The sequence below is a fragment of the Cryptomeria japonica genome, chromosome 7, assembly GCF_030272615.1.
Source record: "Cryptomeria japonica chromosome 7, Sugi_1.0, whole genome shotgun sequence".
NCBI lineage: Eukaryota > Viridiplantae > Streptophyta > Pinopsida > Cupressales > Cupressaceae > Cryptomeria > Cryptomeria japonica.
In genome coordinates, this window is record NC_081411.1 from 539,118,313 (window position 1) to 539,144,923 (window position 26,611).

General features: G+C 36.7%; 1 protein-coding gene across 1 annotated transcript in view; it reads right to left on the minus strand.

The window, feature by feature from the left end:
- Positions 1-558: 558 nt before the first annotated feature.
- The window catches only part of LOC131031167 (ATP-dependent RNA helicase DBP2), a 71,122-nt gene continuing 45,069 nt past the window's right edge, over positions 559-26,611 (minus strand). Inside the window, exons 8-14 of the mRNA XM_057962211.2 lie at positions 7,627-7,725; positions 2,491-2,586; positions 2,258-2,389; positions 2,029-2,103; positions 1,817-1,906; positions 1,621-1,695; positions 559-1,367 (exon numbers count right to left, since the gene is read on the minus strand). Coding sequence (XP_057818194.2) covers positions 1,191-1,367; positions 1,621-1,695; positions 1,817-1,906; positions 2,029-2,103; positions 2,258-2,389; positions 2,491-2,586; positions 7,627-7,725 — 744 coding nt within the window. The 3' untranslated portion in view covers positions 559-1,190. The remainder of the gene's footprint in view (positions 1,368-1,620; positions 1,696-1,816; positions 1,907-2,028; positions 2,104-2,257; positions 2,390-2,490; positions 2,587-7,626; positions 7,726-26,611) is intronic.

Genomic DNA, 26,611 nt, shown 5'->3' on the forward strand with positions numbered 1-26,611 from the left:
TGTGGCAAAAAAAAATTGAAATTAGACACAATTTTAATGTGTTAGCTGAACTATTTTAGCAACAGGGTTTTTACTAGAACATCAACATACACGAACTGACTGTATATGCCATTTGTTTCCTGTAAATGAATAATAAAAAACGATGAATTCCAGAATCCTTGTTTATAGAACACTTATGTACCATGTTTATAATTGCACGAAAAATACATCTACATCCTGATTTTGTATGAAAAGCAAAGTCTGATCCACTAGTAGGGCCAACCCATCTATCATGCCAACGATAAAAAGCTAAAACTAAAAACAGGTCCTAATGTTATGTTAAATCCATATTTAAAAGTAGAATCTTAAATGATATTCTTCCGATGACAGATTTCACCCACAATAAGATATTAGAGTTCCTGGCATTAGCATCCAAAGATATAATTCATCATTTTAAAATAGATAAAGAAAGAGAAAAAGGACGCCTGAAACATTACAGTTTGCATATACACAGCCTAAAAGATAAATGATAAATATTTAAGATTCACCCCAAAAGAAGCTTACTTGGTTAAGCCTTCGTTCCAAAATCTCATTTTTCACTATATAACTTAGTCAAAAAGCTGAAAATAATAAATTTCCAACCATAACCAGTTAAGGTAAGGTGAGAGCCATGTGTATGATACAATAATCAAGTTACTAACACGTTCAACCTAATCCCAAATTAGGCCACCTACACCATAAAACTGCAACCAGCACCAGGCCTAGATTAGTAAACTAACGGACCATGACTTAACAATGGTAAACAATTATTGTATCAAGGGTATAGAACTCTCTATCAGCCAGAGCTTTAAGTCTAGAAAATAGCTATAAACATTAGTTAAGGGCTGAAAGAAATTTCATGATCAGTACTTGAAATGCTTAATTGCAGAAAGCTTCCCTGGTTATTGAATGACATATAAGAAATATTGTAACCTAAACAAATTTTACAATGCTATTTCAGCACATTACCATCCAAATACTGTAAGACCAATTTAGCACTCGAAATTGGAGCAAGAACAAGGGCAACCCAGGGCACCCCAAACTGAGAACTGACAGGAAGCGCTCAAAATAACTTTGTAAAGCTCCTAAATAGGAGTTAACTAGGCAGGATGGATTTGAACCTTCAAATTCTCCATGCTTCAGGGTAATGCAAACAATATAAGATGACACAATTAGTCATCCCAGGCATTATCTGCAGCACCTTCTTGCTTAAGATTTGCTTGTGCCAACATGTACTTGTATTTGTCTTCCACACGAATGGTGGTTGCTCCAACTAAACCCATACCTGCAGGACCAACTCTTCCATCGCGGAATGCTGCTGCCTGTTCTCTTTCCTTTCTCCTTGCAGCCTTCAAGAGTTTTGCCAAGTAGAAAATTTATCATGAACCATTGAAGTTCGTTCTAATTAACTAGCCAGCACTCAATAAAAATCATATATGAAGAAAAGTCACAAATGAGCAACCAGAGAAGATAAAGCTCAATGAATGCAGATAAAGGGATAAAAGAACACAAGATGGATCAGATAAAGAGAAAACATCCACAGTATACAGAAATCTCTTCTCCTTAGAAGTATTCAGCATCCACAGTACAAGGAAATCAAACCTTTCCAGTGGCAAATGCCATGGAGTTCCCTGCTTCTGCATCTGATATTGCTTTTCGAATCTGAGCAACCAGAAACTGCAATATTTCATCTAAAAATATCAGATGTGTAGTTACGGAATAAATCTGAAAACAGAAAGTGGTAAATCCTATAACTAGCCAGATCACACCCTCTCTTTCCCCCACCCATGTGTCATACCATATCACGATCTGTGTATAAAGAAGTTGCCCGTCCTGTAGTCCCAGCACGGCCTGTTCTACCAATGCGATGTACATAATCCTCCATAGCCTGAGAAAATAGAAAATCAAATTGCATACAAAGCTCAATACAAAACTGACAGCACATCAGTAATCTCCAAACTCCTAGACCGTTTAATATTAATGAAACAATTAAATAATACTAAAACAAACCTTTGGAAGATCCAGATTAACTACGTGTGCAACACCAGTCACATCCAGGCCTCGTGAGGCCACATCTGTAGCAACCTGGAAATTTTATTAACAAAGCAAATACAACCATTAGAACCTCCATAAACATGTATGAAAGTAAAGCATATGAATTGTCATTTTTGGTTCTTCAAACATAAGAAATGAGTATTCAAGCATACAGATTAATAATAAACCACAAGTCAAAACTTACTAGAATATTTGTAGTGCCATTGCGAAATTCACGCAGAGCAGCTTCTCTATCCCCTTGGCTACGACCACCATGCAAAGAAACCGCATGTAGGTCTTGTGCTACTAAGGCATCTGTAACTTCATCACACCTAGTCTAAAATGGGAAGAATGACATTAAAATATTTTCAAAACAAGCAATAATAGATTCAGATAGTAATGTTATGTATCAAAAGGGCATAATAAAATGATGTTTACCTTCCGTTCAACAAAAACAATGGTCAACGGTTGAGGTTGTCCAGACTTTTCTGCTTGGGATGACTCCTCCACAAGTAAAGCTAATAGACGGTCAATCTGAATAACAAAAATAAACAAAACATTGCTCAGAGAGTCAATAGGCACTGAAGCGAAGCAACCAACTATTATTAATAAATAAGGGATTTGCATCAAATAGAATGAACTTAAGCAGTTTATCGTCAGGGTTTTCATAGTGAAAAGGTAAGCCCAAGACACCAAGCAATATGTTGCATGTTAATATTCATGAATGTCTTCAGTGTTTGAAATGGATAAACTACCAAATCCAAGTCTGGATATGGTGTACCCCCAAGTCTTAGGTGAATTTGATGGAAGAGAGCCCCCTTGATCATTGTATCCAAGCCAGAGGATACCACATAAGAGGGATTTGTCAATCAAAATATATACACAGATGAGGGATTTAATAATATATTCCACTCTAACTAACAAAAACTAACAGCCATCTCATTCACCAGCTATTACGAATAACATCATTGTAGGGAATTTTGATGTAATCCTATGGAGATATACCTTGTCCAAATGTTTCATGATTCATTGTTTCCCAGCCAAATAAATTCCTTATATTGGAAGGGAAAGCTTATCTATGTATTACAGTAATCGTAATGACTTGAGGGGTCTAATCTTATTTCTTTTTAGAATCTTTGTTGTGTCATGTCTATCCATTTCATCTCTGGACTCTATAGAGAGATGAATGTCTTTGTAATCATTACCTTCATATCTAATAGGATGATATAGTGTTCTATTCTTTCTAATAATATGGTATAAAAGCCCAAGTCAACAGAGCCAGGGCAAGCTAGGATCTCTAAGCACCTATAGTGTGGCTCAAGGGGGGTTGTTGGACAATGAGCCACACCTGAACCAAAGATGGACCGGTCACTCAGAAAGCCAGTAGCTCAATGATAAAGCACACCAGCAGCAAATGGGAGATCCTAGGTTCGACTCCTAGCTGGGCCATGAAAATTCTATCACCTTAGTTAGAGTCACCTTGTGTGATCTCTCGAACATTAAGTTAATTTTAACAATCAATGAACATTTCTCATTGTCAAAATCAAGATCTATTCAAAAAAGACTTGAATAGATACAAAGGATTCCTTGATAGTTCTCCTTTGAATTTTATGCATTACCAGCATGTTGTAATGTCCCTGCAATTTGAAGGAAATTAATCAACATCCCTTAGCCAACACCTCTCATACATCTCCCGTAGAATCCTAAAGGAAACAAAAAAAAAACATTTTTGCCAAATAAGACAAATCGCTCAGCCACACTAGGAGACAAAAGACACTAGCAAACAAAATATACTAGAAGGCAAAATATATTAGAAGACAAACGAAAAAAGGCAGCACTGAATTAAGTGAACAGGCCAACTTCATTAGTTGAGGCCTACATTAAGTAATTGTTTTAAAAAGGTATCAAATATAAAATAGGACGCCTCCCTCTATAAGGTAGTCCCTTTTGAAAGTCGCATTTATTCATCAAAGGTGCGATTGAAAGAACTCAATAGAAGCAACAATTATGATTAGCATTAAAGTAGCAACTAATAAAGATTAATGAAGGCAGCATTAATGAAGACAGTAATCATTTCATAACAAGGGACATGTCTCTATGAAAGGAGATCTCTATTCAAAGGGATGTATCCATTCGTTTGGAGATGGGGATATAAAGATGGAATAAAATGATAAGGAAAACATGTATCCATACAGGAGCAAATTCAGAGCAGAATAAGATTCAGAACTTGGCTTAATCTCCTTATTATAAGGGGGTGATGACGAAGGTTGCAAGAGCAAAACCATCACATGTGCCCCCAGGGGAGATAAAACTAAGGACCACAATTGGATAACAACTATTCCAAGATAAATGTGATAATGAAGAAAATAAGGAATATTGGCTGACAACTGGATGCAGTACAGTCATGGATGAGTCGATAGACATTAGGCATTGTCCACTTATCAATATCATGGTTGCATGTTCAAAGGGGCCATATTTTCCTAAGACAGTTGATTGTTTAGGCCATCACAAGGATGTCGATTTTTAGTTTCAAATCCTCAAGGTTTCTATTGAGGAGGTTGGGCCACAAAATGTGGTCCAAATAGTGACAGATGCGGTCCATGTGTGCAAAGTTGTAAGGAAGTTAATTGAGGTGGTTTATAGATATATTTGATGGACTCCTTGTTGTGTGCATGCCATCAACAATGCACTCAAGGACATGGGAAAGATTGATTGGATCAAAGCAATGATCAATGATGCTAGAGATGTGCAGATGTTTATCTACAACCACCACACTTCACATGCACTCTTCAGGACCTTCTCTAAAAAGGAATTCTTGACACCTATTGAGACTAGATATGCATCATATTTCATTCTCTCGGAGTGAATTCTTGAATTGCAAGAGGCATTATAACTAATAGTTATGACAGCAGGATGGAATCAATGACCTGAGTCTAAGACAAAGCAAGGGAAAAGGGTTTAGTATGTAGTGAAGAGTGACGTTTTTTGGGGTGATGCAAAATATATTGTCTCAATCATTACTCCAACCTTCCAAGTGATCAGATATGGGGATACCAATGCACCTAGCCTTAGAGATGTGTATGAGTGCAATGATTCTATGCTAAACCAAATGAAAGCTATCATGCGAGAGGACCCCGCAATAACATTCTACAATAAGCACAATCAGCCAATCATTCATCAGAGATGGGAGAAGCTCAACACTCTCTTGCACATGGCTACCTATGCATTAGACCCCATGTTGTATGTGCAAAGGCCTGGTATAACTACACCCATACAAGATGCTGAGATGAAGGCACGGTTCATGAGGGCCATCCAAAAGATGTATGATCCTATTAAGTCCAGCATCATTTGTACTAAGTGGACAAAATTTGCCTCTTAGGGGTTATTCTGAGGAGATCAAGATGGATAGGGTAACTATGGCAAAGAAGGACCCAATTTTGTGGTGGACTATGCATGGACTGACTTCTTCAGCTACCCCTCTAGTCATTCATTTGTTATCTCAGGTTTCTAGTTCTTTTGCCGCCAAGAGGAACTGATCTACTTATAGCTTCATCACTCCTTTGAGAGGAACAGACTTACCTCTACAAGCATAGAAGCTTGTGGTTATACATAGTAACTTCCATCTCATTGTCCGCAACACACTTTTGGACACGGAAGGCCCAATATAAAAGTCGGATGTAGAGCCAAAAGATCTAGCACAAATTGATGAGGATGCTACACAAATAGGGTTGGTTGGTATTAGTTTAGAGGAGCTTGACCATGAGGAGTCCAGCAATTCTAGTGATGAGGAGTTTAGAAATGATTGGAGACCTCACTTCACTCCATTTTGTAATTTTGAACATTTGTAACCATCATTGTACTCATTGTAATCATCATTATGAAATCTTGAAAATATTATAAGTTTTAAATTCAACATTTTCATTGTTCAATGTTAAAATGCTAATGTTCACTTCAAAATTTAGTAGTTTTCATGTTTTACCTATGTTACCCCGAGTTTCCAGGATGAGGGGATGGGGAAACGGGTTTCCGGGACTTTTTTTTTTCCAAAGCAGGGGATGGCTATATATATATATATATATATATATATATATATATATATATATATATATATATATATATATATATATATATATATATATATATATATATATATATATATATATATATATATATATATATATATATATATATATATATTCATGAATTATATATTTATATAACATTGTGACACAGCATGATAATCTAAGTAGATCATGCCCAGATCTCTGTTACCCTTGAGTTCCTGAAAATTGCTCAGATATATATTTTCTGAATATTACACAGTTATGCATTTTGGGGTATGCAAACTGGTGAAGTGTCAGTATGGTGAAAATATTAAATTGATACATTGCTGATTGCTCAAATCTGAGTTTCATTGAATCTACAAGCTGGCTGGAGTAAGCAATAGTATGAATTTCTGAGAATGTACTTTTTGTTGAAAAATCTGATAGAAAATTGTCTGATGAATTGTAAGGTAGATCTGATCAATATTATTATATCGATATCATATTTCATACGATATTGATAGTAAAAAAAAAAATTTAAAATTAATTGCTTTCTTAAATTCTTTCGATATTAATTATTAAAAATTAAAATAAACATTAATCCCTTTCCTAATATCAGCGATTTTCATTAAAAAAAATTTAATTGATTTCTTAATTCGAAATTCCTTCAATTTTTAATATAAGCAATTTTCATTAAAAAAGAAATTAATTGCTTTCCTTAAATTTTAAATCGCAGTGACTGGAATGAAAACTAAATTTTATAAAAAAAATTGTTTTTAATTGTGTCTACCGCCGGGAATGGCCATCCGTCCCCGGGACGGTCAAGGGACGGCTTGGGCATCCCCAGCCGTCCCGGGGATGGTCAACAGTCCCTAAAAAAAAATGTTGACCGTTTCCGAGTTTCCGGGACGGTTTCCGAAAATTTTTGAGGATTGAGGACGGCTTGGAAACATTTCCGGCCATCCCACCGTCCCCAAACCCGTTTATGTTTCCAAAACGTGTGCCTTAAGGGTGGAAATGTGTTTCCAGGTAACACTGTGTTTTACTAATTTGCCAAAGTTTCATTTGTAATTCTTATACCTATACATCTTTTTATAACCATTTTTTCAAGTACTATATGTGTTTCAACATCACCCCTCACTGCCATTCCCAAACTTAGGCCCGTGGTCCTCCCATCCCCAAAACTCATCCTCGTGTCACCTCCTCAAGAAACTTTGTGGAACTATGGGTTAAGCACAAGTGTGAGAAATATCTTATCGTAGTGTGAATGGTTGTTTTTGGCTGCATTTTGGTCTCAAAAGGGTTTCCTGACATAAAACATCTTGGTATACCATAAGCATGTCTTTTTTCTTTCTGCTGCATTTAAGTTTCTATGAGCATAACATCTCTCTGTATAGATTTATCAGTATTCGCTTATTCAGGAACTTCAATCACAAAATATAAACATAACTTTCCCAAAAGCCAGCAGATTGGTACATTGTATAACAGCAGAAATGTAATGTAATTTTTCTCAAAAACAAGTTCTTCATACCTTTTCTCCGTCAGTAACCTTCTCTAAGGTCTGGCAAACATTTGCTGTGGGACTGCTTACCTTTCCCACCTTTACTTGTACTGGATTATTCAAGTATTCCTAAAACAAAAAACACAATGTCTTGGTCAATGACAGGCACATCAGCAAATGCCAAATACTAGTGCATTTTCTTTACCACCCACAATAAGTACATATTCAGTATTTCTGTAAGTACGGAACAATGAAACCTAAATAAGAAAACAACAAATGCAAAACAACTATGTTTCACAGATTGTATTCGAACATTAGCAATTTCTAACATGTAATAAAACTAAATCATGCACAGTCAGCGCTTCAGATTAAACAGCTCAGATAGGTTAACATCCTTGTCCCATGTAAAACAGTCTAGTTGACTCTGGTCAGACTTCATAATCAATTTGGTATTAAAATGCCGCGTTCAATGCAGGTTAGTTTCTCAAAAGAAACAGTAGTGAGTCCTTGTTTCATTGTTTCTCTTACATGTTTTGCTGCATTTATCAGTAGGTATTTTGCATCTCGTTGATAGCTGTGGCTGGGTCTTCAATTTTTTAGATCATACAATTCCCTTTGTGCCACCAAGGTTTCGTTTCTTGTGCTTTCTATTTAGTTTCTACACATTTCATGCAAAGTTCTTCACTGGGACTCATATCATCAGCACATCATCCCTCGTGAAAGTTATTGTGATGGCTACTTCCTCTTTAGAAAAGTGATTTCTTGTACACTAATTACAAAATCCATTATTTTGCAATTTGCATTACTACCATCTGTATATGTGTTGGATATTGTTGGTCATTGCTGCTAGGATATGTTGTTGTCATTGATATCAACATATTCCTGTGATTTGCTCCGGTGTGTGCTGATTGGGAAGATCTTATGATCTGGTTTGCAGTGTTGTTTTACTGATCAATGTATTGCAGAGTTCAGTCTTTCCTCCGGTATATTCCGGTGTGATCAAATATTGTGCTAAAATTTTGGGATATTGTTTGGAATGGTCTTGTGTATCTTCATTTGAGATGGATCGTGATTTGGTGCTTCGCAAGTTATCTTTCTTCGTGACAGTTGTTGATTAGTTGTATTCCTGATCTTCATTTGCTAATCGATGAAGATTTGATAAGTGGTGTTGGTGCAGCTGTTCCTGTTGATTATAACGTGCTTTGGTGTTTCCTAGTCGTATCCTATTTGTTTTGGTGATCTGCATTGATCGTTGTGCGAGTTTTTGATGGTTTCTATGAACCGGTGATGATTTTCGTCTTATGCAGTTTTCCTGGTGGTGTAGCGTGTTGCGATTGATCTTGGCGAGATTTCTAGTGGGGTTGAGCGTTTGGGAATTTGAATTAGGTCCATGTTATGTCATGTATATCATTATATTGGTCCGGTGGTCGATCTTTGTATCGTGTGATGTAATTTTGTAATTGAGGGTTGAAGGTTTAGCCGACCTTATTATCAAGGTTGATGAATTGTATATATAGGTGATATACTCATATAATTTAGTCGTCGTTGTTGTGTCTGCATTATTAGAGAGTGGTGTATGTGTGAACAAGTGATTTATCCTTCGGTATTGTGATTGTGTGGAGATTGGTGTTGTTGAGAAGACAACTATGCTTAACCGGAACTGTAATCATGCATTTGGAGATGCTATTCCTTCAGTTCATTTCTTTCGGATTGTAGTCTGAATCTTGTTGTAAGTCAGTGAGACTTCCCCGAGGGTTGTAAGCCTTTTCGGCCATTATCTTTTGAGCAATGAGCTCTAGGTAGTGTGCCTGAATGCATGTGCATTCCCCATTGTAATATTTTCACATACTACTGCAGAGTATCATCTTACTGTGGGTAGGTTCCCACCGTGGTTTTTCCCTTAACCAAATTTTTCACATCAAAATCTTGGTGTTGTGTGTTGTGTTGTTAATTTGTTTATCTTTATTACTGTTGCAGTTTATCAGATCTTTTTTTGTGATTAAGTTTGTAGATCCAATGAAGATTGATTCACCCCCCTCCCCCCATTCTCAGTCTTCCTCCTCTTTGCTGCTAACAATATGGTGAAAAGTGATGACGATAAACTACTGTAAAACCATAAAGATCCAACCACAAACAATCTAAGTCCTACAATGAAACATTCACAAATACCAATAGAGATACCTAAGATCATGTAAATCAACAAAATAAAACAATATTACCATTCACATGTCAAGTAGGATTTCAATCTCCAATGTGTCCTATCTCCATTGATCTTGTTTGTTATATTTGCTCTCAGATTTTATGTGTGCACAAGAGCTCAACAAAGAACAGATTGTGGTTGATAGTTTGATCGCAAGATGGCTTGATTGCAGTTGGATTGATTAGACGCATTGATTAGCTAGTTGGATTGATTAGACGCAATTATTAGGGTTGACAATGAGGGAGAGTATCCTCTTATATAGAAGACACTTTAGAAAATGGAGGGATAAGATTAAAAGGTGAGGAGGATAAATGGTTGGCTAGGATTAAAGGGTAGGTAGAGGAAATAACTAAATGATAAAGGGGGTAGGTAAGAGAAGAATTAAGAGATGAATGACATGTGTCATGGGTGGGTAGAAAAGGCTAATAAATTAATTAAATAAACAAAGATTCAAAGTATTTATTTAAATTGTCTTTTTCCTAAATTAAATAAACATTTATTTATTTAATTGATCACACTTTTTCTATTAATTAAATAAATATTTATTTAATTAATTGACGAAGTGGGATCAATTAAATAAATAAATATTTATTTAATTAATAGAAGAAGTGTGATCAATTAAATAAATAAATATTTATTTAATTTAGGAAAAGGACAATTTAAATAAATAAAAGTATTTATTTAAATGAAGAAAGGCTTAAAAGACGATTAATGAATTAATTAAATAAATAAGAATTTATTTAATTAATAGAAGACTTTGGATAAAATAATTAAATAAATAAAATATTTATTTAATTAGACAGGACAATTTTAAGTGTCTACACCATCCATTCACTTATCCATTGCACCACAGGCATCATTCTACTTTAAGGGTTAACAAGGGACAATTTAGAGTTTTCTAGCTTGTAGTTCAGTTTACAAAAAGGCCTCCTCCTTTCATTTAAATTGCCTCGATGATTCCAATATTTCCCTTATTCTTGTTGTTTGTTAAAGTTTGCAGATACTTATCCCAACATATGGGGTGGCTCTAATGTCATTTCCATAGTTCCTCTCTCCTCTTGCAGATGAAAAGATGCATTCCCTCCCCGATTGAAAATGATAAATAATGAATTACACAAGAAAAGAACAGTGTTTTTGTTAAGGAAAATAATGAAGCCAAAAGCTACTTGCAACTGAGTTTACAAAGCACCATAAGCACATAACACGAAAACAAAAGCTGCAAAAGGCAGCATTTAGAAAATTTGCAAACTAATACAATACGCATTGGATGTCAGCAATATCGTAGACGGCATTACAGAACTTTACATGTACAAACAATACTTGGGTGTAAACATGTAATCATAGATTACATAGGAAACAAAAGAAGATTGGTTAGCAGCCTGTAGAGTCAATTAGGTATTTTCTCTTTTGATGTTTATCATCTCTGTAATGGTTGCATATTCAATCTTAACATGTTCATCTGGAGTGTAATGTACATCGTTAAAGAGTTACAAAATATAGAAACAAATTCCCTCCACCAAACCATGCACCAGAAATACCTATGATTTAACACAATGTAACACAAGTGCTATTGTAATGGCATAAAACAAAGGACCTTTAAAAATGACTACCTATGCAGCAAATGTGTAAAACAAAAAAGATACTATATGTGTCACAAACACAATTTAGGGGATTTTTCAAAGAATGCAAACAAAGCACACCACACATCTGAAGTAACAGTGTATGAATGGAGTGAAGTGCAAGTATCGACCAATAATAGAAAAAGGCTCAAAAATATGATCAAGTTTGTCAGTTTTCATAACCAAACAAATGTGGCAATAAATGCTAAAAAACGAAGCTATCAGAACATAAAAAGCAATGTGAGAATAAATGATTTCTAATCACAAAATTCTTGGAACAGACATGCATTGATCTTTTCACTATTTTGCACACAGACAGTTCAGGAGATCAAAATCTGGCTAAAAGAAATGCAAAAGAAAGGTAGTAAATGACAATCAATCACATGGTCAGGAGATATTTTTCCAAACAAAATATAACATTATAATTGTCTCGCCTATTAGTGAAACCAATGGGAAAGAAGGGTTCCAAAGAATACAAAGACCACCCAAAACCTAAAATGCATCCATCACAAATAATTAATAGCTTCACCTAGCAAGCATAGATCAATCAAGGATGCAGGGGCAGCATTATACATGTCGTTTTGAAAGAATTATGGATTCAAGAGGCAGGACTGTTGGCAGGAACCTCCCCGAAAGACACTATATGTGAATCCCTTAGCATCACAATGGAGGAAACAAGGTCAAAGTAATGGTTAATAATGGGTAAACAAAATTGCTAATGATTTTGAAGGCATTGTTGTTCAAGAGAAAGGAGAATCTTTGTATCAGCACAAGGAAAAAGGACCTTCTCAGGAGGAAAAACTCTTTGGTAGTAAGGTCCTGGATCAGTATAATGGCTTCAAGAAGTTAGCAAGAGTTGATGATGACGCTTCAAAGTGTCACTAAATTGGATTCAGCTGTGGTTGACAGACAAGCATAACCTTTTTTGTCACAGGCAGTGGTAGGTAGGTACAAAGACAAATGGCTAACAACGGAGGTGATTCAGGATTGAATTATGCTGGAATGGAATACGGCAGCAAAGATTTTCCCTCTTCTAGAATGACATTTTGTGCTTCTCTCCTAATGGCTTTATCAGCAGTTGGAGATTCAGGTTTCAGCATGGAAGGTAGGTTTTTCTAGTGAGCCTATATATTTTACTTTCAAAATGTTTGAATAAAATTGTAGGTCACTATGAACTACTGCTGGAATTTTGCAACGAACCCTGTTTAAAAATGATAGCTGGTAGCTTCTGGAATTTTAAGGAAATAGAACCAATCACATTACATAGATCTAAAACTACATTTGCAAGGATTGAAATATGTAGGGACAGGGATTGACCTTTATCTATAAGCATGTACATAAAGATAGGAAATAGATCTTTTTAACAGGAGTTGGACTACAGAGTGCCTTTCAGATGTTACATATGTCATAAAGTTGAGCATTTAGCTTCTTATTGTGATAGACTGAAAACTAAATATGTTTAAACTTTAGTTAAAAGTTAACTCAAAATGGCAAGTAAAAGAAAAGGTAGGTGCTGGTATGGAATCATGATTAAGAGTTTATCTTAAATCAAGAAGAAAGTGAGGGTATCCTTCAAAGGAGAGGAAGCAAGAGAGTGATCTAGTTGGGGAAATAGGAGGGATTACATTGATACAAAAGGGAAGGTAGGTGCTCGTAAGGAATCACGATTAAGAGTTCATCTTAAATCAAGAAGAAAGTAAGGATATCCTTCAAAGGAGAGGAAGCAAGAGTGTGATCTAGTTGGGGAAATGGGAGGGATTACATTGATACAAAAGGGTATAGAAGGTCACTCTCAAATAGCTAAAAAGCTTAAAGAGAGGAAATGGATAAGGAAATAACAGCTGGATCTCAAACAATGATAGTAGATTTTCTATCAATTTCACAAAGGAGGTCGAGGGAACCTCTTTCGGAGTCTATCATGGAATGTTAAGGACATTAATGCCCCTAACAAGACAAGATTGTTCAGGAAATTAATCCTAAACACTCTTTTACAAGATATAATTATTCTAAAAGAAACTAATTGCCCATGAGACACTTTTTTAAGGATGTCAGTAAAGGATTAGAATAAATGGCAAGGAGAGGCCACAAGCTCCCAAGAAGCATCTAGTAGATTGAAGATTTTATAGAACCGGAGTAAAGTGTTGGTTAAACTTATTTCAATGGAGGAAGAGTTTGATGTATTGCTCCTTTTATAAGCTTAAATATATATAGCTGAAAGGCTGTACAGATTCTTGGTGTCATCTTCTTGGTTATTGAAAGAATGGACCTCATTTTCTGATAGTCTTTCAATGGCAAGGTTGGACCATTATCCTACCTGGCTAGAGGTGGAGATTGTAGGTAGCACACTTGAGGGCACCTTTATTCAATTCATGTGGTTAGGGCATCCTAATTTTCATCAGATGGTCGAAGAATGGAGTGAAAATAGTGTTCCTCATAGTTCAGCTATGTTTTGCATACACCAGAAGTTGACAATGCTGAAACAAAAGTTGAGGAACTGGAATATAAAAATATTTGGAAATATCTTTTGAGGAGAACAATGCAATTAGCGAAGGCTTGGAATAAAATACTGTTAAAAATTCAATATGTAGGTATAACAGATGTGCTCTTAGAGTTGGACAGGGAGTTGTTGCTTCAACATGAGAAGGCACAAAGGAAAGAAGAAGTATATTGGCATCAAAAGGCATGGAACAATTGGGTTTTATCAGGGGGCAGAAACACTAAATACTTTCATGTTGTGTCCCAGGCTAGAAAGCAACCTAATAATATATCCCTAATAGAAGATATTGATGGGGAATATATAACAGCACAAAGTGAGACTAGAAATGAGGCAGATTTTTTTGAAAGTTGTTTGCATCAAAAGGAGCTGAACTTTGGGAGTACAACTCCTTAGTGTTGTATCCTAGGCTTATCTCAAAAGTTGAAAATGTCATGTTAAACGAGCTCTTTTCATTGGAAGAGGTGGAGTTTGTACTTTTAGGCTTAAAGCAACAATGTGTGCTGCTCAAAAGTGCTATTGGCTGCCTTCTTCCAAAAATTATTGGAATTTTTGGGGCAAGATGTTTTGACAGCCATTAATGAATCTATTAGGTTGCATGCTCAAGGATGTTAAGTCTTAGCTTTAGTGATTTTAGACCTATAGCCTTGTGCACAACTATAAATAAGATTTTCTCTAAGACAATGGCAACCAATATGAAGATGCTGATGCAAAAGTTAACCTCCAAGGAGCAAGTGGGCTTTGTTGAAGCAAAGCAGGTCTTGGAGTGTATTCTTGTACCAATAAAATTCTGCATTCAATAAAGAAATTGCAATTTCCAACTACGGTGATTAAATTAGACATAGCCAAGGCTTATGACAGAGATAAGCGGTCTTTTGTATTGTCTCTTCCCTAGCTGAGTTGGCCAGCAAGTGATAAAAAGGTGATTTTAAACACCACGTTAATTAATATATATTTAAATGAAAATAAATATTAAATAAGCAAATAAAATCATAATGATAAATGAAATTTAAATAAAGTGAAATTTAAATTTTATATTTTGAAGCCTCTTCTGGCCCTAGCACCCTTGCCCAAACTAGTATTTAATTGCTTGCAGCTGCTGGACGCCAACAGTTGGAAATTTCGATTGGAAAATTTAGGAGAGTTTCCTAAGTTTGATTGCTGGGACGAAACCCTCAGCTGCCCTATCAGGTTGGGATAAAACCCCTGGCCTGCTCTGATCAACTTTTCAATACAGACTGCTTCCTTTCCTACCCCAATGTCATGATTTCATGATAAGGCTTGATTTGCAGGTGCTGAACATTTTGGAGGATTGCATAACACTTATAGATCAGCATACTGAATCCCTAAGGGTGATTTGCATGAGAGTCCTCCCCATCAAGAGGATTCACAGAATTTTCACCACACAGGAAACCCACAAGGAGCAACAAATAAACATTATGGATAGCATTCAGATCTGGAAGCTACAGCACTCACCTGGAGCATACATATCATGTTTTGAGGCTGTCCTGCAGATTGCAAAGAGGGGCAAGGCCAACCCCAACCCTCAACAGACTCCTAAGCATTCTGCAACAACCCCATGACTAAGGGTTTGTGGGGGCAGACAGCCCAGGTTCTGCCAGGATATCACCTAACAAGCAGGTGACAAATCCCATGCAGGTTGCATCCTACACGAGACTGGGCAATTGGCTACCTGAAGGTTTCACACCTCAGGTCTGCAGTTCATTTCAAATAGGGGTTACCTCAGATCTGTAGCACAGCACCACACACCTAGCAACATAAACTGCCCCTCCTACAATGTTTCTGCTGAAAGCTCACAACTGTTTCAGAGATTCATGAATATTTCAATGAATAAAATGAGCGAAATTCTGTTGTAATTCCTGTTATATTTTATTTCATAAGCAAGCTATTGTGGAAACATGTTTTAGCCTCTGCACAGTCTGATATGCTACTTAAGTTAGTTAACTGAGATATGATGAATACTTGGAAAACTGATCTAAAATGGTTGGTCAAAGAATAAAATTATAAACCCTTGGGTGATTTGAGCACCATGTCTTACTCTAACAGCAGATTGTATGATCAGAATTTCTCTGTGTTCAGTTTATAATTGATTGGCTAACCTGAAAACTCTAGATCCAACGAAGGGAACTTTACATCTATTTTACAGATAATTGTTGAAGCCTTTGGTTTAAGTGGGGAATTGACAACATGGCTATTTAATTATGTGAATAACCATGGTTTTCATTATCGGTCAATGGTGCTCAGGTGGACTCTTTCTGTTGTTCAAGAGGCATAAGGTAAGGTGATTCTCTTGCTCCATGCTTGTTTCTCCTTACGGCAGATGCTTTGGAAATTTGTATAAATAAGGAATGTGAAAGTTGAAAAATTTAGGTCTTCACATGTGAAAATGGGACAAACCAAGTGTTGCACCTGCAATGTGTGGATGACACATCTCTCTTTGGTTTATCCTCAACAAAGGAAGCAAAGACTTTTTTAGTTATTTTGAAAGAATGTGCTAAGTTATCTTCACAAGCAATCAATCACTCTATTGTTTCTATTTGTAGAATTTTTTTATGCCAAGGAGTTGAAAAGGATTCGGAAAACCATTAAATAAGTGTTGTTCTGGTGTTCTACACATAGAGAACACCTTGGTCCTTTTTAAATGAGTGTTGTCATGCTGGTGTTCTACACATAAAATATATGGGTGACGTAATGCCTTGTGTCTGTTTCACCAATGATGAGCTTAAAGGTGGTTTGCCGATATAGAAATTTATGGTGGAATCCAAAGATCTTATTGCGGCTTGCCAAATGTTGAATATAGGTGATGGATGATGGGCAGATTTCTGGCAAGAATCCATAGTTGGGAATGCCATGTTTTTGATAAATTAATTTTGAAGGTATAAAATTGAAGTATTGTTGGCCCAAGTCCTATATAAACGGAGCCCTTCAGAGCAATTGGAAGGATTTTGACAGTTTTCAGATCCCAGCAGAGTAGAAGGTTTTTAAGGAATTTTTTTCTGCTATCAGACATCCAGCTTTACAAAGGGAGGATGAGTTATGTTGAAAAGGGAATAAAGAAAATTGTTGCAAAGGTGGTTATGCTGTGAAGAGTTTCAAGCAATGATAGGTAAAGAATGGCCTACAAAGTTGACATTTAATGCAAAGGCCACTCCAAAATGTTGTGTTTATGTATGGTTGGCTGCTAGGAATAGGATTTTAACTTATGACACTACAATGAAAAGGAGTATTTTTGGGCCATCTAGATGCCCTCTGCAAAGAAGTGAGGTTGGTGCATCATATCCTTCTGCATTGTGAATATGCATTGCCTCAAATCTGAAAATGCTATGGGTCCTTCTAGATATGCTCAATCAACAAATAGCTTGTGTTGTGCTTTAGGGCTTATGGTTGGAGAAGATTAGGCATATTTTAGAGGGAAGTATCTTTCAGATAATAGGTGCTGGAACTTGATCGAGTCTGTAATAAAAGAGGATGTAGCCTCAGAAATTCTTGAAGTTGCAGGGAGAATGTCTTCTTATGAAGTGAGTGTTGCTGAACTATTGTAGATCAAGTTACCCATTAAAAAGCGGATTTTAAAAATTACGTGTAGGGAAGAGTTGAAAGCACTAAGAGGGGAGGTAAAATTGAGTTTTGATGAGACCTCTAAAGGCAACCCGAGCTGGTGGTTATGTTTTAAACAATAACAAAGGTGATTTTGTGCTCGGAGGTTCTATTTGAGTCTGTAATAAAAGAGGATGTAGCCTCAGAAATTATTAAAGTTGCAGGAAGAATGTCTTCTTATGAAGTGAGTGTTGAGAAACTATGGTAGATCAAGTTACCCATTAAAGTGTAGGGAAGAGTTGAAATGGCAAGTGCCAAGAGAGGAGGTAAAATTGAGTTTTGATGAGAGTGCTAAAGGCAACCCTAGCTGGGCATGAGTTGGTTATGTTTTACACAATAACAAAGGTGATTTTGTAGTAGGAGGTTCTATTTTCCTAAGGGAGCAAATCAACAACTTTGTGGAATAGAAAACATAGTTGGTTGGATTGAAAGCTACTTGTGGGGTAGGTTATAGAGAGGCAGAAGTAGAAGGGCACTCTCTAAAGGTCAATCCCAATTGGAAACTGAAAGTGATCTTATAAAAAGTATTACTGTGACAATCAAAATTTCTTGCTTTTCATGTCTCACATTGCTAGCAGTTGCAAAACAAAGTGGTGGACTTTATGGCTAATCCAGAGGGAATACTAGAAGAATTCTCCTTGACAGCAAGTAGGAAGATTAAAGATTGGGATAAATTGGCCTCAATCATAGAAATGAATTGGCCACCTTAGAAGTTTTTTAATGTGTTGATATGCCATTATAACAATGTTCAGTCTTGAACGTTAGGATTATGATGTCATTTACCTTGCAATCCTGTGTATATTTTATGTATCTCCAACACTCTCGGAAAATGTCCTTGGATGCCTAGGGTGTAATTGTAAAATAATTTGTAATTAATAGACCCCAAGAATCTTGGCACTAGATGTTAAATGCATTCATGAAGAAGGTAGAATTGGCGATGGCAGTTACAAAGCTATTTTTAGCAATTTTCTCAATTTGGGTGGGAGAATTAAGGAGTGGAGCATCTTGCATGTTGTTGGCAGGTCCCATATGAATTGGGTGATGATTTTGGATGTCTACATTGGGATCTAGGCCATTACGTGTCATGTCCCCTCCCTGATCGTTACATATATATCCTAAATGAAGTAATTATTGATATTAACTAATATAATAATTACCAACGAATGATTATTTGAAATTTATTTATTTATTAATATTATTATTTAATTAATATTTATTAATAATAATATTCTTCAAATATTCAAATAAAAATAAATTAATATATTATAAATTAAAAACATAATTTATGTTAGGTTACAACAACGATTAGTCATAAAGACTATTGATTTAGGGAAAGAGAATTGGCATTATTCAAATATGATTTGAATATACAAATTATGGATTATTAGGGAGAAGTGCAATTAACTTATATGGCTTAAAGTCATCGGCATCTATTCCCCTAGATGTGCCACTCAAAGGAAGTAAGCAAGCATTCATACAAGATCTGGTCCAAACATGAGAATGTAGGAAACAATGATAAAGGCGACCTCAGCATGCATAACCCACGTGAGGACTATGAATAGAGCTTATCGCAAGTATCACAGATTAATATTATCAAAGCCGACAAACATTTAGTCAACACAAGCATCAAGCTGCTAATAGTCGATGAAAGGAATTACGGTATTAATAGATTGATTGTAATCAAATTAAGTTACGAGGAGGCATCAACGATTATCATAGTAAAAGAATAGAAATTCTAACAGAATAATAATATAGAAGGAAACGATTAATGAGCTATTATGAAGAATAACGAATTGAAGAGACGTGACCCTCCTAAGTGACTTATCCTTCCAATCATACGATATAAGAGGGCAGTAGTAGAACTTTATCAAAGGAGAAGGGAAGGAATAGGGACAACGATGGAATAGATTGGGAATTATCATATATAGTACGTGCTCATAAAGGGAGGTTAGATTGCATCCCTGTTGATCACCATCAATTAGATCAGACCAGAATTGTTATTAAGTTACAGGCAGTAACATACTTGTCCTGAGTGGTATGCATAGGGAATGAGTTTAAAAGTAGGCTTAATATATGCAGCCCGATAATGTCTTTATGCAGAATATAATAATAATCCTAACATAAATTGCAATAAGTATAATACTAATATTTAAATTCATAACAATGGCAGACCAGATCTGTTATGTGTCAGATCTGTCTGCCTTTCTCCAGCCACAATATATATTAAACCAATGTTTTAAGCAGTGGTAGTATTAATAAGGTATATAATAGGTAAATAGCAGATACAACAGTAATTGGTTATATTATTTATTTAATTTATTTATTTTTGTGTATATATTCAAATCAGAATAAGTATTATATATTTATAGAGTAATGATGAAATATCAATAAGGTTATATATATCAATCCAACAAATAACAATATTAGATTGTAATCAGAAAGAGCCTATAAGATAAAAGACGGTTAGGAAGATATGTTTATCTGTATAATCTTTGTTATTACTGTCAGTGTTTAAGAACTTGGGAAAGGAGATGTTTTCATGTTGGGGACAACACAATTGGCTTGACCCTTGCCTTAAGAATTATGGATGTATGGTAGATGAACAATTTATTTATTAATAGTTAATTGGTGGGGCAGTGGAATATCACTGATGTGGATTCAGGTTAAGGAGGAAATGTCTCCTAATATATATCTAGTTTGAGTCATAAGTATAATAAAATAGATTGATGATGGTTAAAACATGTCTCAGCCTAGTAAGGGACATTACATTACGGAAGAGTTACAAGTCAAAGATGTCGCTTACTATTGGTATGAAGGTTATTTCTATTATTCATGGCTCATTGGGAGTTACATTTACTACTCTCAAAAAAGCCTCTTCATTTCGGACATGGGGGTTTTTGCAATTTACCACAGTTTGATGGTACATTATTTTGTGAAACCAATTGTGGAACTCCTCTCCCATTTCTCTATAAATTGGAAGCATGAGATAGTAGTTTCATAAATTTATTTTATAGGCACACAAGTGTTACCGACGTGCTCTCAAAGTGAAAAAGACTGTTAGTAACTTAGTGTGTTGGATGTATCTCTTTGTTGAAGATTAATACTTACTTGTCCTCTTTCTCATTTGGCGTTGTTCTTTCCAAAAGGGTTTCCCCACATAAATTTTGTGTTCATGTTATTTACCAATTCTATTCTTATTGCCAATTTTATGCAATCACATAATCATCATATGGTAATCCTTTGATAAACAATTATATTTCAAAGTTGCATAAACTTGTAGGAAATTTTATTGCAGTAGTTTCATCTTCTTTCTCAACATGAAATATGAGAGGAAGGCAGATAATAAGAATGTATGCAGCTCCAACACGCCTATACTTGATAAAAGCTTCCAAAGGGCTTTTGTGGTAATGATTTGTTGTGCCATGGTAATTGTGTTCGTAGCAGTGCTATTCTAGAATGTAAGGCTACCTATATTGGATTGGCTGTAGTTATTGGTATAGGGCTGTTCTAGCTGATCTATGTGGTTTTTTTTCTCTTAATGGCAAGGGTTGACCTATCTAGGGACCCGATAAGGCAAGGCCTTGTCACAAACCACCATTTAAAACAAATTTTTAACTACAATAAAGGGACCAATTTAAGGATGGTGAAGGAAATTTTAAGCGAGGAAGGTTTGATGATAATGACCATTTTAGATTGACAACAATATTCTAGAGGATTTTACGCAAAAATTGAAATAGGTAATTAAGAATGAGGCAAATTACAGATAGTAGAATGGAGTTGCTGGTTCAAGTTGAGGGAAACAATGTTGACAAGGAACATGAGATTTTTTCAGGTGAGCCACGATGTATTAGGAATGTAGAGGTATCATCCCACACAAGTTTCATGTTGGAGGCTTCTATAATGCAATTTCAAGAGGAGGTACATAAGCTATGGGAGGACAACAAAATATTAGAATAATTCTGTTGAGATTTGTGTATGGCCATGAGGCACATGGAGGTAGTTGACCAATGGGTTCACAATGCCACTCCTAGAGAATGGATTGCTCCAAAGGGTACCAAAGAGAACTATAGTGTTGTAAATTGTATCCCTATACGATTTCACACTCTATTTGCACCTACTTTAGTGTGCTTTTTCCTACATCATTCTAAGCCTATTTGGGCCCTACTCTACTTTAAATCTTCATTGCTAATCCCACAATTTAATCGTCGTCAAATGCTAAAATTAGGACCAGACACCATATCACAAACCCCGATACTACATCCCCCTTTCGAAGAGGCGATTTTGGGAGGACTAGGGTGCCCAACACCTTAGTCCTGCCCAAAATCTCCCAAAAATCTTGTGTTGCTAGTGTCGGCCTTCACATTCTCAAATTCAGTCACGATCTAGGCACTTGACCGTTTTATGTCGGCCTAAAATTAAAAATAACCTTGTGATCCCTATATAAAGCACCTCTTCTATAATTCATAAGGCTAAAAGCAATCAATCTACAGTTTTACTCCAATTCAATCAAGAGCATTCAAACAGCAGCAAACTATGACACTCAACATTCAAGTGTGTTTTCATGTTTATCATTTTATTGCATTAACACTTGCAGGACTTGTCTAAAAAGCATCGCATCACCACCTTTATGTGAAACTCCATGAGAGGGTTTCGTACCCAAGGTTTAATATTTCATTTCGGCATTTGCATTATTATTTAGCCTCTATCATCCCTAGGACAAGCTCTCTTTTCATCACCATAAGCTATTGTGGAGGTAGGAATGCCAACAATGGGTTTGACTTAGGCTAGCCTACAGCACAACCATTCTTCCCCATTTTCTGTGTGGGTAGGTTTAGATCTGACAACGAAAGTGGCATAGGAGTGCAGAGGAAACAGTGGTAGACATTCCCAAATTTCGAACAGACGAAAACCCTTGGACTAGGGTGCCCAACCCCCATGTCAGACTATTTTTGACTAGATTTTGGGAGACAAACCTACAGTACCTCCTAATTGCATCCCTGCTCTTTTCTGACAATCACAGGCGCCTCAGACTAGGCAACAATTTCATTGCTTTTCTCTTTTTCCCTCAACCTTAGCACCGTTTTAAGTATATCTTCCACTCATTTTGTTTACATCTTTCTACATGACATCGCAAGGACCACTTTCATGTTTCTCCCTCCTGTTGTGACCTTTTCCACACATCGCCCCATTTGCAAATGGGGACCCTCTCTTTTCCTGCTTTCTAGGGTTTTTGTTAGTAGCTCGTGGCCTTCCGCTTCAGTTTTGTCAAGCCTCACTCAGTTTTGAACGGTTTGAGTCCTAAGGATTGAAAGTTAGTTTTTGCAAACCATGTGATTCCAGAGTATGAACACCGCCAAAGTGCTTAGAAAGGCCAAAGGACGAAGATCGCAATTGATTTGGACAAATTTGGACAACTTTCTATTTTTAGAAAGTTTGCTTTTTGCTTTTCCTATTTTTTAGGAAGTTTCGTTTTTGGTATTTTTAGCCCGATCCCCAATATGGCTATTTTTAGAAAAAATTTCCTGTTTTTTAGGGATATTTGCTTTTTCGGGATGGGAATCTAGGGTTTGCACTAACACCACTGACCTGCTTCGACCGGGACCCAAAATTTCTAAGTTTTGACCTAAAAACGCCAGTTCCCTACATTTTAGGGGTCATATTGCTTCAGAGGGTTTGCCTAAGTATGGATTTCAAATTTCAAGTTAATCTGGTTAAATTTGGTTAAAATGTAAAATTTTGAAATTTTCCAAATTTTTTCTAAGTATGGCTAATGGATAAGGTTGAGACTTAAGTGTCATGACAGGTGTTCAGAAAGTCCGCCCAAGCAAAGGTCCGCTATGTTGGGGAGATGATCAAGGTTCGCCATGACTGGAAGCCATCAAAAGACCGCCATGATGAAGGGAAACCAAAAGTCCGCCATGCATCAGAGAGGCCAAGAAGAGGGAGCTTAAAACTCTGCCCTCCTTGATGTCCTTCCTAAACTCCGCTCAAGGAAATAGATGCAACGTTGAAGACCTCCAAAAGTCCGCCATGCAGGAGCCTTCCTAAAAATCTGCCATGCCTTGTGGAGTGGGAAAACTCCGCCATGTGGGAGCCTTCCTAAAACTCCGCCATGCCTTGTGGAGTGGGAAAAGTCCGCCATGTTGGAGCCTTCATAAAACTCCGCCCAAAATGGAAGGACCATCAAAGTCCGCCCCATGCCTTGAGGAGCTAATCCAAAACTCCGCCCTTGGTGATAGAACAAAGTCCGCCCTCCATGATGCCTTGAAAGTCCGCCTTGGTAGCCATAACTCCACCCACGTTGAGTGTAGGAGGTGTTCAAAAGGTCCGCTCAACCATGACCAAGCTAGAGAGGTGTCCAAAGTCCGCCATATGTTGAGATCACTCCAAAGTCCGTCTTAGGAGATGCACCAAAAGTCTACCCAAGGTGCTAAGCATGATGTTAGAGACGCTCTTAAAACTCTGCCCTATGACTAGGAGAAGCCTTCAAACTATTGGCAAATGCACACTCCAATGAGACATTGTAGGTGATTGAAGGTATTGTCATTGATGGCAACCTTACAATCATGTGATACCGACAGGCAGACACAGGCACCGGCACTGGCATCGACACCGGCAGACTCTACACCGGCATACAGATCACCGGCACCGAAAAGGAAGATTACCGACACCTTGGCCGACAGCAATTTTGTATAAATGTATTTTGTAATTAATTGTAAAATCTTTTGTAAGTCGACATGGTGGATTGTAATATGACTCATATATATATGAGATCATTGTAGATCATTTGATAAGCGATTGATGGAAGGAACATAGCAGACCTAATGTGCGAATTATTAGGTTAAGAGTTTATGTATATTGCAGAACTTAAACCGGTACTGAATCTGGCATAGCAGATGCTGATCTAAAGCAGTACAAGACATTGGATTAGTATAATCCATTTTTGTAAGTCAGTGTGACTTCTTTAGTAATTGAGCAGTAAGCTCTAGGCACTTGGCCTTCCTGCATGTGCAAGCCCCTATTGTAAGCAGTAATATTCTCTTATTGGCCAATAAGTGAATATTGTGGGTCACAAATCCCACCGAGGTTTTTCCCACACCGGGTTTCCTCGTTAAAATATTGTGTTATGGTGTGCTTTTCATGTTGTTGTTGTTATTCTTATTTGCTGCATTATTTCTGGTTTACCGGTACACAGTTTTAATATGCTTTTCATGTTATAAGTTAACAAAACTCATATACCGGTCAGATACTGATTCACCCCCCCCCCCCCCTCAGTATCTCTGGGAATCCTAACACAAACTCCGCTCTATGATGGGGGTGATCAAAAGTCCGCCATATGTGTTAAAGACCCCAAGAAAAGAGAGCATAAAACTCCGCCCTAGGCCTTGCTTAAGGTAACATTAAACTCTGACCTCCTAAAGTCTGCCTTGGAGAGGGAGTTAAAAAGTCTGCCTTGAAAGAGAAAATGGTGGGGTCAAGCAAGTCCGCCCTCATGAGAAGTTGAAACCCAAGCAAAACTCCGCCCTATACCTTACTAGAAAGGCCCCCCATGAAGAGAGTTATAAAAAGTCTGCCCAAACATGAAGGTGAGCCTCCAAAAGTCCGCCCAAACATGAAGGTCAAACAATAGAATTTTGAGTGATGTCATCAAATCTTCCAAGAAAATCAAACTCTTAATCGAATTAGAAAGTGGAACAAAAAGAGATTTCAAAGATTATTAAATTGGAAACTCAAAATGGAAACTCAAAATTAAAATTGGAAAGAAGATATTTTGCAAAATCAAGAGGATTTTCGAACTGAGTTCTAAATTAGAAACTTTGGAAGATATTCTTTTACAAGCCTAGTTCGAATTAACCAACTGAAAACAAATTAGAAACTTGCATAATTGAAGGATTTTCGAACTAAAGAAGATGACAATACTTTCCCAAAATGCGAGTTAGATTTAGAAATATGAGTTGGTGGATTTTGCGTGTTTCTAATTGGGAATTCAACTTTATTTACAAATACTTCATTTGTAACTTCATTTTTACACACCAAGAAATTCGAAGTTTTTAGAGAGAGCATAGTGAAGTATTGGCAGTTTGGAGTTCAACTGGAGAAAGTTTTGATATTGCTGGTAGTTGGACAAACTTCGTGACGAAGGATTCACAGATTTTTTAATAAACCCAGCTGGTATAAGAAAGAATAGCTAATCCTTGCTAAGTGTTCTAAAGAATTTTCCAGCCTTACTTCAATCTATTCGAAGGTGAAGTTGAATTAATGATGCAGATTTGTGTATTTTCTGAGTTTTTTTCAGAGTTATGTGGATTTATTCGAATTTCTAGTGGAGGAAAATCATTTTTTTTTACTAAGTATAAGAGAGTTTTGGAGTTATAGCACTTGGTGTTGATTTATGATCACAACCATCCTTGAGATTGAAGGGTTTACAGATGAAAATTCAGTTTTTTTTTTGGCTAAGTATGAGAATAAAATGAAATTTTCGAACACTTAGCCATTCGCAGCCCCCTTTATTTTCTTCAATTTGCGAATCAATTCCTAACTTAGGTTTCATTGTCTAATTGCACATTTTAGGCACTATGAAATTTCAAGTGGATAAAGACGCTCCTCCTGAGTCAAGGATGACTTCGAAGTGGAAAAATGTTAGCGACACCAACCTCGGACACATCAATCTGAGGGAATTTAAGAAGCAGATGTTTGGTCTAGACAACCTTGTGCCTACCACAACCGCACGAAAGATGATGAAGAGTGGCATCATGCATGCCGCTGGTTTTCTCCCCACTATGCAATGCACTAAATTAGTAGTTGAATGCGCTAAACATTACAACCCCACCTGTAAGGACATTGTTGCACCTGATGGAAGAGTGTTGGCGAACATCAATGATGAGGCCATCAGAGAGGTCTTCAGGATCCCAGAGTATCACAACACGGTGTATGAGACAAAGGACGAAGTTGATAGCATGTATAAGGACCACTTGGAGGAGTATGACGCCATCGTCAACCATTCCTGGCTGGACAAGCCAAGGAAAGGCGCCTCCAAACTTCAAAGGAAGAGCTTAGCGAGGGCATACTTCAAGGAAGACATTG